This window comes from Heteronotia binoei, chromosome 20 (genome assembly GCF_032191835.1).
Source record: "Heteronotia binoei isolate CCM8104 ecotype False Entrance Well chromosome 20, APGP_CSIRO_Hbin_v1, whole genome shotgun sequence".
Lineage (NCBI taxonomy): Eukaryota > Metazoa > Chordata > Lepidosauria > Squamata > Gekkonidae > Heteronotia > Heteronotia binoei.
This window is the reverse complement of record NC_083242.1, coordinates 36,484,360-36,498,050: the sequence shown is the minus strand read 5'-3', so window position 1 is coordinate 36,498,050 and position 13,691 is coordinate 36,484,360. Positions and strand designations below refer to the sequence as shown.

The 13,691-nt window shown below is 49.1% G+C and overlaps 1 protein-coding gene across 1 annotated transcript; it reads left to right on the top strand.

Moving 5' to 3' along the window:
- The first annotated feature begins 688 nt into the window (after positions 1-688).
- LOC132588287 (cytoglobin-2-like) lies at positions 689-13,465 on the top strand. The gene is made up of 4 exons (XM_060260648.1): positions 689-720; positions 2,884-2,985; positions 6,520-6,742; positions 13,331-13,465. Exons 1-4 carry the CDS (start codon positions 689-691, stop codon positions 13,463-13,465), a joined length of 492 nt encoding a protein of 163 aa, XP_060116631.1.
- Positions 13,466-13,691: the final 226 nt, after the last annotated feature.

Genomic DNA, 13,691 nt, shown 5'->3' with positions numbered 1-13,691 from the left:
TTGGGTGAAGAAGCAGTACGGGTCTTCAGCTGTATGGGTCTCTGGGTGGCCTTGGGCATGTGGTGCCCTCTCCCCTATCAGATAATCCTATGGCTTGGGGGTGGCTGCCTATTCATGGGAGTACAAAAATATCAAAAATATTGTGCAAGACGCACACTCTTGAATAGTTTATACAAAATTAAGTATATTGTATTGTGTCATATAATGAACAACCTACAAAAGTAGGCATACCTTCATACAATCAGAAATTAAAGCCAAACAAGAGTCTCAAATACAGTGTTTAATGGAGGACCCCACACAGTCTCTTAATTTTCCAAACAGAGTACTAAGACTCAATAATAAAGTTCCACAGGAGTCCCTCCGTTGCTTGTTGGCTTCTGAAGGAAAAATTCTTGCCTTCACGCAAACTCCGGCTTCGATTGCATTCCGCTGCTCCTGCAGCTTCCTCGTAAGCCAACTGAAACTTCCAGCCAAGTTCTCTCTCAAACGCCCATTTCGGTATCTTAATTGCCACACCAAGGATTACTCTGCTTTACGCTTTCAATTTCGGACATCACATTTTAAGAAGAATGCAGACAAGCTGGGACGGGTCTCACTGCCAACATCCCAACTGTCCCTCCAAGAGTTCTGTTGCTGGAAGGTTCTGGAACTCCACCCGCCCCAACCCAGCTGTGCCAATGAGACAGCCATGGCTGCAACTGATAGTGCAGCAAATCCTGGGTGAGTGAGTAGAGGCCAGCATGGGGAGGACCTCTCTAGGCCTCTCTTCTGCCCTCAGATACTGAAGGGGTTACCAAGCCCCTCGTGGGGGATAGGAGCAGGCTTCCCACCCCTGAAGATTTGGGGGTGGGGCCTGGGGAAGACAGGGACCTCAGTGGGGGACAAGGCCGCAGAGTCCACCCTCCAAAGCAGCCGTTTCCTCCTGAGGAAGTGATCTCTGTTGCCTGGAGATGACTCATGATTCTGGACTTGCCATCTCTGGGTTGTGAAATTCCTGGAGATTTTTTTGGGGGGGAGGTGTGGAGCCCGAGGAGGGGGGATTGGGGCACAATGCCATAGACTCCAGTTTCCAGAGCAGTCATTTTCTCCTGGGGAAACTGATCTGTGTCAACTAGAGATGTTCTTGGGTCTTTGGTTGTCAGGTCTGGAGTTAGGGTTGCCAATTCCCAGGTGGGGGCAGGGGATCTTCCAGTTTGGAGGCCCTCCCCCTGCTTCAGTGTCATCAGAAAGCGGGGGGAGGGGAGGGAAATGTCTGCTGGGAACTCTATTATTCCCTATGGAAATTTATTCCAATAGAAAATAATAGAGAATTGATCTGCGGGTATCTGGGGATCTGGGGGGCTGTTTTTTTAGGTAGAGGCACCAGATTTTCAGCACAGCATCTAGTGCCTCTCCCCAAAATATCCCCCAGGTTTCAAACGCGTGGACCAGGGTGTCCAATTCTATGAGCCTCAAAAGAAGGTGCCCCTATCCTTCATTATTTCCTATGGAAGGAAGGAATTGAAAAGTTGTGCCGTCTCTTTAAATGTGATGGCCAGAACTCCCTTTGGAGTTCAATTATGCTTGCCACAGCCTTGATCTTGGCTCCACCCCTAATGTCTCCTGGTTCCACCCCAAAGTCTCCTGGCCCCACCCCCAAAGTCCCCAGATATTTCTTAAATTGGACTTGGCAACCCTATCTGGAGTAGGATCCCTTGGTTTGGAGACCCTCCTTCAGGGTCATCAGAAAGCAGGGAGGGGAGAGGAAAATGTCTGCTGGGCACTCCATTATTCCTTATGGAGACCTATTCCTATAGGGTATACAGGAGAATTGATCTGCAGGTATATAGGGCTTAGGGGGGCTGTTTTTTGAGATAAAGGCACCAAATTGTCAGCATAGCATCTGGTGCCTCTCCCCAAAATATCCTTCAAGTTTGAAAAAGATGGGACCAGGGGGTCCAATTCTATAAGCACCCATAGATGGTGCCCCATCTTTCATTATTTCTAGATGGAGGGAAGGCATTTATAAGGTGTGTGGTTTCAATGTGATGGTCAGAACTCCCTTTGGAGTCCAGTCGTGCTTGCCACACCCTTTCTCCTAGCTCCATCCCAATGTCTCCTGGCCCCACCTCCAAAGTCTCCTGGCTCTACCCCCAAAGACTCCAGATATTTCTTTAAGTGGACCTGGCATCCTTAAGTGGAACTATTCTCTGGAGTCTAGAGATCAGTTATTAATATTGGAGCTAATTCAGAGGGGGTGTTTTGTGCTACGGCTAGAGTTGCCAATCCCCAGGTGGGGGCAGGGGATCCCCCGGTTTGGAGGCCCTCCCCCCGCTTCAGGGTCATCAGAAAGCGGATGGGGGGGGGGAGGGAAATGTCTGCTGGGAACTCTGTTATTCCCTTTGGAGATTTATTCCCATAGAAAATCATGGAGAATTGATCCAGGGGTATCTGGGGCTCTGGGGGGGGGCTTGTTTTTTGGGGTAGAGGCACCAAATTTTCAGTATAGCATCTAGTGCTTCTTCCCAAAATACCCCCCAAGTTTCAAAAAGATTGGACCAGGGGGTGCAATTCTATGATCCCCAAAAGAAGGTGCCCCTATCCATTATTTCCTATGGAAGGAAGGAATTGAAAAGGTGTGCCGTCCCTTTAAATGTGATGGCCAGAACTCCCTTTGGAGTTCAATGATGCTTGTCACAGCCTTGATCTTGGCTCTACCCCCAATGTCTCCTGGCTCCACCCCCAAAGTCTCCTGCCTCCACCCCCAAAGTCCCCAGATATTTCTTAAATTGGACTTGGCAACCCTAGCTATGGCATCTGCTCCCTCCTCGAGCTCTGCCTTCCCCTGGAATGTCCCCCATCCCTTCTCAGCCCCCCAACCTGTCTGTTATCCCCTCCCTCCAGGGACCGTCAGGCGCTGACGACTTCTGATATAGAGAACCTCCAATCGCTTTGGGAGAAGTTTTTTGCGGATGCGGAGGAGAACGGGCGGACTGTGGTCATCAGGTAAGGCCTGCTCCCTTTGCGGGGGAGACAACATCTTCTGCCTCTCCCAAAGGCAGCTGTCACAGAAGCAGGGATGCCAACTTCCAGGCTGTGGCTGGAGATCTCCTGGAATTACCGTTTGTCTCCGGACAACAGAGATCAGTCCCCCTGGAGGAAATGGCTGCTTTGATGGGTGGACTCTGTGGCATTAAACCTGGCTGTGGTCCCTTCCTTTCCTACACCCAGCTCTGCTCATACTCCATCCCCAAAATCTCCAGATATTTCCCAACCTGAAGTTGGCAACCCTAATCAGGAGCCGGTGTTTTGTCCAACCAGTGTGATATTGCACAGTTGAACCCTTTTCCTTTTTTCTGCTAAGTTTATAAGATTGCCAGCTTGCAGTAGAGACTAGAATGTCCGATGAGGAACTGGGAGATCTGGGTTCTAATCTCCCTCTGCCACAGAAGCTCGCGGAGTGACCTTGGGCCAGTCACATACTTTCAGCCTGGCTTAGCTCACAGGGTAACATCGAAGATAAAATGGAGAAAGGGAGAATAATCTCATCTATTTTGGATCCCCCCCTCGGCCACTGGTGGGGAGTGGGTGGGGATGGGGTTGCCAATTCCAGTCTGGAAAACTCCTGGAGATTTGGCGAGGGAGCGTAGGAAGGAAAGGGACTGGAGCAGGGTATAATGCCAGAGAGCAGGGCTTTTTTGTAGCAGGAACTCCTTTGCATATTAGGCCACACCCCCTGATGTAGCCCATCCTCCAAGAATTTACAGGGCTCTTCTTACAGGGCCTACTATCAGCTCCAGGAGGATTGGCTACATCAGAGGGCACGGCCTAATATGCAAAGGAGTTCCTGCTACAAAAAAAATCCACCTTCCAAAGCATGCCTTTTCTCCAGGGGAACTGATCTTGGTAGTCTGGAGATGAGCTGTGATTCCAGGGGATCTCCAGGCCCCACCTGGAGACTGTTGGCTTCCTTAACTAATTCAATATACATAGAGCAGAATGTGCATTTCCAGGGCCTCGTTCATCCAGGTGCTGGTCCCCGGTTTTATTTCTTCAGGGAACTTATGAACATATGAAGCTGCCTTATACTGAATCAGACCTTTGGTCCATCAAAGTCAGTATTGTCTTCTCAGACTGGCAGCGGCTCTCCAGGGTCTCCAGCTGAGGTTTTTCTCACCTATTTGCCTGGACCCTTTTTAGTTGGAGATGCCAGGGCTTGAACCTGGGACCTTCTGCTTACCAAGCAGATGCTCTACCACTGAGCCACCGTCCTTAGCTGATATAGCTGATATCTGTGGCAGGATGGACGCGATTTCCCTGTAGCTCATGAAAGGGGCTCCACTCTCTCTTTTTTTAATTGCGACAATTTTAAATTTTATTATAATAATAAAGCGACAACAAAGCATATAGATAAACTGCTGCATTCTTACATACATAGCGATGCAAAGATGATAAAATTTAAATCGTATAAAAATGACCATAAATGCTAAGTAGAAATAAACTCTGGAATTAAGGTTTGTTCCCGTAGATATTCCAAAATAGGAAACCATACTCCTATAAAATAGGGTTGCCAATCCCCAGGTGGGGGCAGGGGATCCCCCGGTTTGGAGGCCCTTCCTGTCGCTTCAGGGTCATCAGAAAGCAGGGGAGGGAGGAAAATGTCTGCTGGGCACTATGGAGACCGATTCCCATAGGGTATAATGGAGAATTGATCTGCGTGGGTCTGGGGAGGCTGTTTTTTGCAGCAGAGGCATCAATTTTTCAGGATAGCACCTGGTGCCCCTCCTCAAAACACCCTCCAGGTTTCAAAAAGATTGGACCAGGGGGTCCAATGCTTTGAGCCCCCAAAAGAAGGTGCCCCTATCCTTCATTATTTCCTATGGAGGGAAGACATTTAAAAAGGTGTGCGGTCCCTTTAAATGTGATGGCCAGAACTCCCTTTGGAGTTCAATCATGCTTGTCACAACCTTGCTCCTGGCTCCGCCCCCAAAGTCTCCTGCCCGCCCCCCCCCTCCGATATTTCTTGAATTGGCTTGGCAAACCTAGTATAAAATCACAATTTCCCAATTTCTCCATTACTATTAGACGTATCTGCGAGCTTTGATATTATTTTAAAGTTCCATAATTTAGCGTGCCGTAAGTTTAACGTAGGAATGAATTAGGATTTCCATTTATAGGCTGTAGCCGACTTAGTTGTGTATAGTAAAAAAGCGACTCTTTTGTTAGTAGCGGGCGGCATTTTAGAGTCCTTTCTAAGGTTGGGGGCTCCTCTTTTATGCCCTCCCCCTGGCCGTTCCCAGCTTGGACTTATCCAGCCGAGAGCTTCGCATCCTCCCCCCTTTAAACCAAGGTGCCCCGTTCCAGCCATGACTTGTTTTGCCCATCTGCGTTTCCCCCTTCTGACTCAATCCTGGAACTTCAGGGCAGTCCCAGGAATGGATCACTCCAAAAGCAGGAGAACCCCTTTCCAGAACAGCACGTGGCTGGCTGGAGAGGTCTGTGGGGGCTCCTAGGGTGCCCAGCCTCGAGGTCGGAATAAGCAACCAAAACAGGAGAATCAAGGACAGGAAAATAACCCAATACCGTGATTGAAGAAAAAGGAGAAGAAGACAGTCGATTTATACCCCGCCCTTCTCTCTGAATCAGAGACTCAGAGTGGCTTACAATTTCCTATATCTTCTTCCCCCACAGCAGACACCCTGTGAGGTGGGCAGGGCTGAGAGAGCTCTGACAGCAGCTGCCCTTTCAAGGACAACTTCTACGAGAGCTCTGGCTCACCCAAGGCCATTCCAGCAGGTGCAAGTGGAGGAGTGGGGAATCGAACCAGCTTCCCCCAGATAAGAGTCCGCCCACTTAACCACTACACCAAACTGGCTCTCTGGTTAAAAATGCCACTCTAATTAACAAATATATGCTAAATGTTTATATACTTTTTGTAACGCTTACACACCAAATGACATTCCACGCTTCTTGTAATAAGCCATAATTTCTCTATCCAGTGGAATAATGGACGTTTGAGTGTTACAAGCACTTATGTACAAGCACTTTCTGTTTTTCAAGGATGGAGTTTGGACGATGATATTTTTCTGGACATTGAATGCTGGAATTTGCAGCACTTTATACTATTATGAATCATACTGTCTATGGCTTATTACAAGAAGTGTGGAATGTCATCTGGTGCAAGCTTCGCAAAGTGTATATAAACATTTAGCATATATATTGTTAATTAGAGTAGCGTTTTCGTTCAATCATGGTATCGTGTATTGGGTTGCTAACCTCCAGGTGAGGCCCGGAGACTGATCTCCAGAATGCAAAGAACAGTTTCCCTGGAGGATACCGTAGTTCTGAAAGGTGGGCTCTATGACACTACAACTTACCTCCCCAAACTTGGCCCTCCCTGGACTTGAACCTCCAAATCTCCAGAAATTTCCCAACCCATAGGTGGCAACCCTTGGCTTCTTCCCCCTGGACAAGTTCCAGGGCTTATTTCTCCCATCAATCTTCTTTTAGCTCGTGGTCACCATTATCTTCTTCATGCAGATTTTTTACAGATTTCCCCGAGAGCAAGCAGTATTTCAAGACTGTCCCCACGGAGGGCAATCTCAGCAAGAACCCCCTAGTGGCTATGCATGGCAGGAGAGTCATGGCTACATTCAACCAAGTGATGGAAAACATTGAGAACTGGGAAAAGGCCTGCAAGCTGCTCCAGCATCTGGTGAACAACCACAAGAATTTCCACCAAGTGCCATCAGTCATGTTCCAGGTATTGGGGATAGGTCAAAAGAGAAGGGGAAGGAGGAGAACGTCAGAAGAGCCCTGCTGGGTCAGACCAGTGAGGGTCCATCCAGTCCAGCACCGTGTCTCACATAGGGGCTCACCATGTCCTCTAGACAGCCAACAACAGGGCACAGAGACCAAGGCCTTCCCCTGATCAGAACTTAAGAGGAGCCTTGCTGGATCAGACCAGTGATGGTCCATCCAGTCCGGCATCCTGTCTCACACAGTGGCCAACCATTTCCTCTGGAGGGCCAGCAACAGGGCAGAGAAGCTGAGGCCTTCCCCTGAGAAGATCAGAAGAACCTTGCTGGGCCAGACCAGTGAGGGACCATCTAGTCCAGCATCCTGTCTCACACAGTGGCCAACCAGTTCCTTTGTCGGGTCAACAACAGGGCAGAGAAGCCAAGGCCTTCCTTTGAGAAGAGCATCAGAAAAGCCTTGCTGGATCAGACTAGTGAAGGTCCATCCAATATAGCATCCCATCTCACACGGGGCCAACCAGCTCCTCTGGAGGGCCAACAACAGGGCATGGACGCTGAGGCCTTCCCCTGAGAAGAACATCAGAAGAGCCTTGCTGGGTCAGACCAGCGAAGGTCCATCCAATACAGCCTCCTGTCTCACACAGTGGCCAGCCAGTTCCTCTGGAGGGCCAACAACAGGGCAGAGAGGCCGAAGCCTTCCCCTGAGAAGAGCCTCACAAGAGCCCTGCTGGATCCGACCAGGGAGGTACCATCTAGACCAGCATCCTGTCTCACACAGTGGTCAATCGCTTCCTCTGGGGGACCAACAACAGGGCATGGAGTCCAAGTTCTTCCCCTGATCTTTTCTCCTGGCTCTGGGACTCAGGATTAGTTCTCTGAATGTGTTGGTCCCCCTCGGTCACCATGGCTAGTACCCATTGATAGACTTATTTTTCATAAATCTGTCTGAGTGTAAAATGCAGTTTTAACTTGTTGTGAATAATAAGTATCAAAATGCAAAACGAAGATTATCAGTACATATCACCGAGTTAAAACCTCATAAGTTACTCAGTGCTCCTACTGCTCTTACGTGGCTGAAAGCCACTAAATTACATTCAGTCCAGTATTAAAAATAGGCGGTCCAACGGAGAACCAGTCCGCTATGCAAGCCATTCCGGATCTTGAATCCTTCTTCCAGGGACCATTCGTATGAGTATTGTAGAGTTTTCCAGGTCCAGTAGTGCCAAATGAATTCTACAAAACAATAACCACATAACATACAGCCAGGGCATACTACAAATACTCATAACATGAAAAATATGAAAATTATATATGTCTCACAGTCTGAATCACTCACCCTAGCTTTCTCTTATTAGCACGCATGAGGTAGGGGAATTAGTTAGGCGGGCAGAAGATGGCTAACTGAAGCGGGGTCTAAACCTATGTATACAGGAGGCAGTCTCCCAAGAATTTCCCCTTTAAAATAACGAGAACTCCGGTAAACTATAGTTGGTTTATTAGAAAAATTAATCCAGTATACAAGAAAATAAAATCACTCATCAATCATACAGTTCCTAAGGAAATAGGGGTGAAGGTTTGATAGAGAGATACAAAGGGAAAACACAGACAATGGTGATGCTGTAAGAACATAAGAGAATTCATGTTGGATCAGGCCAATGGCCCATCCAGTCCAACACTCTGTGTCACAGAGGAACATAAGAGAAGCCATGTTGGATCAGGCCAATGGCCCCTCCAGTCCAACACTGTGTCACAGAAGAACATAAGAGAAGCCATGTTGGATCAGGCCAATGGCCCATCCAGTCCGACACTCTGTGTCACAGAAGAACATAAGAGAAGCCATGTTGGATCAAGCCAATGGCCCATCCAGTCCGACACTCTGTGTCACAATAGAACATAAGAGAAGCCATGTTGGATCAGGCCAATGGCCCCTCCAGTCCAACACTCTGTGTCACATAAGAACATAAGAGAAGCCATGTTGGATCAGGCCAATGGCCCATCCAGTCCAACTCTCTGTGTCACATAAGAACATAAGAGAAGCCATGTTGGATCAGGCCAATGGCCCATCCAGTCCAACTCTCTGTGTCACATAAGAACATAAGAGAAGCCATGTTGGATCAGGCCAATGGCCCATCCAGTCCAACTCTCTGTGTCACATAAGAACATAAGAGAAGCCATGTTGGATCAGGCCAATGGCCCATCCAGTCCAACTCTCTGTGTCACATAAGAACATAAGAGAAGCCCTGTTGGATCAGGCCAGTGGCCCCTCCAGTCCAACACTCTGTGTCACATAAGGACATAAGAGAAGCCATGCTGGATCAGGCCAATGGCCCATCCAGTCCAACTCTCTGTGTCACATAAGAACATAAGAGAAGCCATGTTGGATCAGGCCAATGGCCCATCCAGTCCAACTCTCTGTGTCACATAAGAACATAAGAGAAGCCCTGTTGGATCAGGCCAGTGGCCCCTCCAGTCCAACACTCTGTGTCACATAAGAACATAAGAGAAGCCATGTTGGATCAGGCCAATGGCCCATCCAGTCCAACTCTCTGTGTCACATAAGAACATAAGAGAAGCCATGTTGGATCAGGCCAATGGCCCATCCAGTCCAACTCTCTGTGTCACATAAGAACATAAGAGAAGCCATGTTGGATCAGGCCAATGGCCCCTCCAGTCCAACACTCTGTGTCACATAAGGACATAAGAGAAGCCATGTTGGATCAGGCCAATGGCCCATCCAGTCCAACGCTCTGTGTCACATAAGGACATAAGAGAAGCCCTGTTGGATCAGGCCAGTGGCCCCTCCAGTCCAACACTCTGTGTCACATAAGGACATAAGAGAAGCCATGTTGGATCAGGCCAATGGCCCCTCCAGTCCAACACTCTGTGTCACATAAGGACATAAGAGAAGCCATGTTGGATCAGGCCAATGGCCCATCCAGTCCAACGCTCTGTGTCACATAAGGACATAAGAGAAGCCCTGTTGGATCAGGCCAGTGGCCCCTCCAGTCCAACACTCTCTGTCACACAGTGGCCAAAAAAAATTATATATATATATATATATATATATATATATATACACACACACACACACACACACACACACACACACACCCCTATCATAGTCTTCAGAATGACGGCTCCAATAGCAATGATGAAATAGTGAAGGCGAAGCAAGATACGACCAACATATCTTACTATAATGGGCCCCAAACCAATCAGGTTTGGGGAGTGGCTCAAACAGCAGGGTAGGCACACTGCAAGAGACACACCTGAATGGTCCAAAACATGACTTTATATTACCAAATTCATATTCCCCGTGCAATTATTTCAGGCGACCCATGACATAGCTGTCAGATGACCTGTGACACAGCTACTTGTGACCCCCGACATCACAGAAAGGGAGGCTCCCAGGAAAAAAGGATTATGGGTGTAGATGGGTTTACCTATTGTAATCCCTCCCTAAACAAAGAAACATGATGGGATAATATGGGGCCAAATCGCCACCCCTCGTGACACAAAAGCTAAACACAATGCGGACGATCTCCGTGGCTGGAACTAGTCTTTGCAACACAATCCCTTTGGCTGGAGTTGTGTGGTGTAAGACGGAGATCCCCAGCCCTCAAGCCGTGGACCCGTCTCAGTCCGTGGCCTGTTAGCAACCAGGCCGTGAGTTGTATAATTATTTCATTATATATTACAATGTAAGAAGAAGAAGGAAGAGCCCCATGGTGCAGAGTGGTAAAGCTGCAGTACTGCAGTTGGAACCCTCCGCTCATGACCTGAGTTCGATCCCAGCGGAAGCTGGTTCAGGTAGCCGGCTTGAGGTTGACTCAGCCTTCCATCCTTCCGAGGTCGGTCAAATGAGTACCCAGCTTGCTAGGGGGAAAGTGTAGACGACTGGGGAAGGCAATGGCAAACCACCCCGTAAAAAGTCTGCCGTGAAAACGTGAAAGCAACGTCACCCCAGAGTCGAAAACGACTGGTGCTTGCACAGAAGACTAACTACCTTTTTTTTAAGAAGAAGAAGACAACGACATTGGATTTATATTCTGCCCTGCACTCTAAATCTCAGAGCTCTTTCCTCCCCCACAACAGACACCCTGTGAGGTGGGTGGGACTGAGAGAGCTCTCACAGCAACTGCCCTTTCAAGGACAGCTCTGCGAGAGCTATGACTGACCCAAGGCCATTCCAGCAGCTGTAAGTGGAGGAGTAGGGGATCAAACCCGGTTCTCCCAGATAAGAGTCTGCACGCTTCACCACTACACCAAATTAATAGAAATAAAGTGCATAATTGTGTCATCCCGAAACCATTGTGCCCCCTCCCCCCGGTCCGTGGAAAAATTGTCTTCCACAAAACCGGTCCCTGGTGCCAAGAAGGTTGGGGACCACTGCTGTAAGTAACTGACTGGGCTGTCTGGCAGAAGAAGTCTTTTGTCCAGGTATGAGGACGGATTAGCAAGCCTGTTGTCAACCACTGGCTTCTCCATTTGCATCTCCACGGTGTGTCCGGAGTCCGTGGCGCTCCCGCCTTGCTCTCATGGCATCAGGCAAGACTTGAAGTTGTAGTTTTAGGACATTGCAGGAACACGGCTCCTATTAAGAGACTGCTTCTTGACACTGTCTTCCATGGACAGGGACACAGTCAGGATCTGCGGGGCCGGGCAGCTCTTGAGAGAAGCGCGATCCGGAGTCCTTTCTGGCAAGGGAAGCACAACTGGTGAAGAAGAAGAAGAAGAAGATATTGGATTTATATCCCACCCTCCACTCCAAAGAGTCTCAGAGCGGCTCACAGTCTCCTTTACCTTCCTCCCCCGCAACAGACACCCTGTGAGGTGGATGAAGATATTGGATTTATATCCCGCCCTCCACTCCAAAGAGTCTCAGAGCGGCTCACAATCTCCTTTACCTTCCTCCCCCACAACAGACCCCCTGTGAGGTGGGTGGAGCTGGAGAGGGCTCTCCCAGCAGCTGCCCTTTCAAGGACAACCTCTGCCAGAGCTATGGCTGACCCAAGGCCATGCTAGCAGGTGCAAGTGGAGGAGTGGGGAATCAAACCCGGTTCTCCCAGATAAGAGAGCTATGGCTGACCCAAGGCCATTCCACCAGGTGCAAGTGGAGGAGTGGGGAATCAAACCTGGTTCTCCCAGATAAGAGCTCTGGCTGACCCAAGGCCATTCCAGCAGCTGCAAGTGGAGGAGTGGGGAATCAAACCCGGTTCTCCCAGATAAGAGCGCCATGGCTGACCCAAGGCCATCCCAGCAGGTGCAAGTGGAGGAGTGGGGAATCAAACCCGGTTCTCCCCGATAAGAGAGCTATGGCTGACCCAAGGCCATTCCAGCAGGTGCAAGTGGAGGAGTGGAGAATCAAACCTGGTTCTCCCAGATAAGAGCTGTGGCTGACCCAAGGCCATTCCAGCAGCTGCAAGTGGAGGAGTGGGGAATCAAACCCAGTTCTCCCAGATAAGAGAGCTCTGGCTGACCCAAGGCCATTCCAGCAGGTGCAAGTAGAGGAGTGGGGAATCAAACCCGGTTCTCCCAGATAAGAGAGCTATGGCTGACCCAAGGCCATTCCAGCAGCTGCAAGTGGAGGAGTTGGGAATCAAACCCGGTTCTCCCAGATAAGAGAGCTCTGGCTGACCCAAGGCCATTCCAGCAGGTGCAAGTGGAGGAGTGGGGAATCAAACCCGGTTCTCCCAGATAAGAGAGCCATGACTGACCCAAGGCCATCCCAGCAGGTGCAAGTGGAGGAGTGGGGAATCAAACCCGGTTCTCCAAGATAAGAGTCCACACACTTAACCACTACACCAAACTGGCTCTCCAGGCACAGAGTCCTCGTAGCATGGCTGGAGAGCTTGCTTGGGTAAAATGTCCATATTAGGTTAGTTCCCAGTCCCAAATACCTTACGCTATTGAAGGCCCCGTGACGCAGAGTGGTGAAGCTGCTGTACTGCAGTCGGAGCCCTCTGCTCACGACCTGAGTTCGATCCCAGCGGAAGCTGGTTCAGGTCGCCGGCTCGAGGTTGACTCAGCCTTCCATCCTTCCAAGGTTGGTCAAATGAGGACCCGGATTGCTCGGTGAAAAGTGTAGATGACTGGGGAAGGCAAGGGCAAACCACCCTGTAAAAAGTCTGCCGTGAAAACGCTGTGACAGCAATGTCACCTCAGAGTTGGAAACGACTGGCGCTTGCACAGGGGACTACCTTTACCTTTTACCTTTTTAAGGCAGGTTTGCTTGTGCTTACACAACATGAGTCCATGATGTAAGTCTATAACAATGAGATTCCTGTATTTCTGACACAAGGCCAGAGGGGAAATAGTCCATAAATGGTGGAAAAGGGGGTTCAGGGCTTACACTGGCAGCAAATTCCACATTTCAATCACTCTCTTTGTAAAGTAGTCTTTCCTTTTGTCTGTCCTGAACCCACTGCCCATTAGCTTCACTGGGTGTCGTTGAGTATTTGGGGAGAGGGATAAAAAATCTGGCAGAGCATAGGAGAAGAGGCTGTCCTGCAGATATGAGGGACCCAGACCTGGAGGGGTTTTGTATGCGACTGCCAAAACCTTGACTCAAACCTTCCTTCTTCCTTGTACAGTGTATGCTCCGTGCAATGTTGTCTGTCTGCCAAGACATAATGGGCGAGGAACTCACCAGTGCCATCTTGGTTTCTTGGGACAAATTCTTTGAGATACTCTATGAAGAAATCACAGCCGCTTACGATCGAGAATGACTTCTCTAGTCTGAGATTGGCCAAAAGTTTCTCCCCCATCCCTGCTTTCTGTATTTGTATCAGTGGCATCGAGAGAATAAAGGGGTGTTTGGAAAATAAACTCAGGGTTTGTTTTGATTCTTCTGGCTGGGAAACTGGACCTTACCTTTGGCCTGATCTGGGATGGAAACCTTTCCCAGGACAATTTACCGTAGAATCATGGCATTGGAAGGGACCTCTGCACAAT

Bases quoted from the DNA above. Each gene is read 5' to 3' on its own strand.
- LOC132588287 (XM_060260648.1), top strand. From the start codon at position 689: ATGGCTGCAACTGATAGTGCAGCAAATCCTGG. The intron at 2,986-6,519 runs GTAAGGCCTGCT...TTCTTCATGCAG, and splicing joins GGGCGGACTGTGGTCATCAG to ATTTTTTACAGATTTCCCCG. The intron at 6,743-13,330 runs GTATTGGGGATA...TTCCTTGTACAG, and splicing joins TGCCATCAGTCATGTTCCAG to TGTATGCTCCGTGCAATGTT.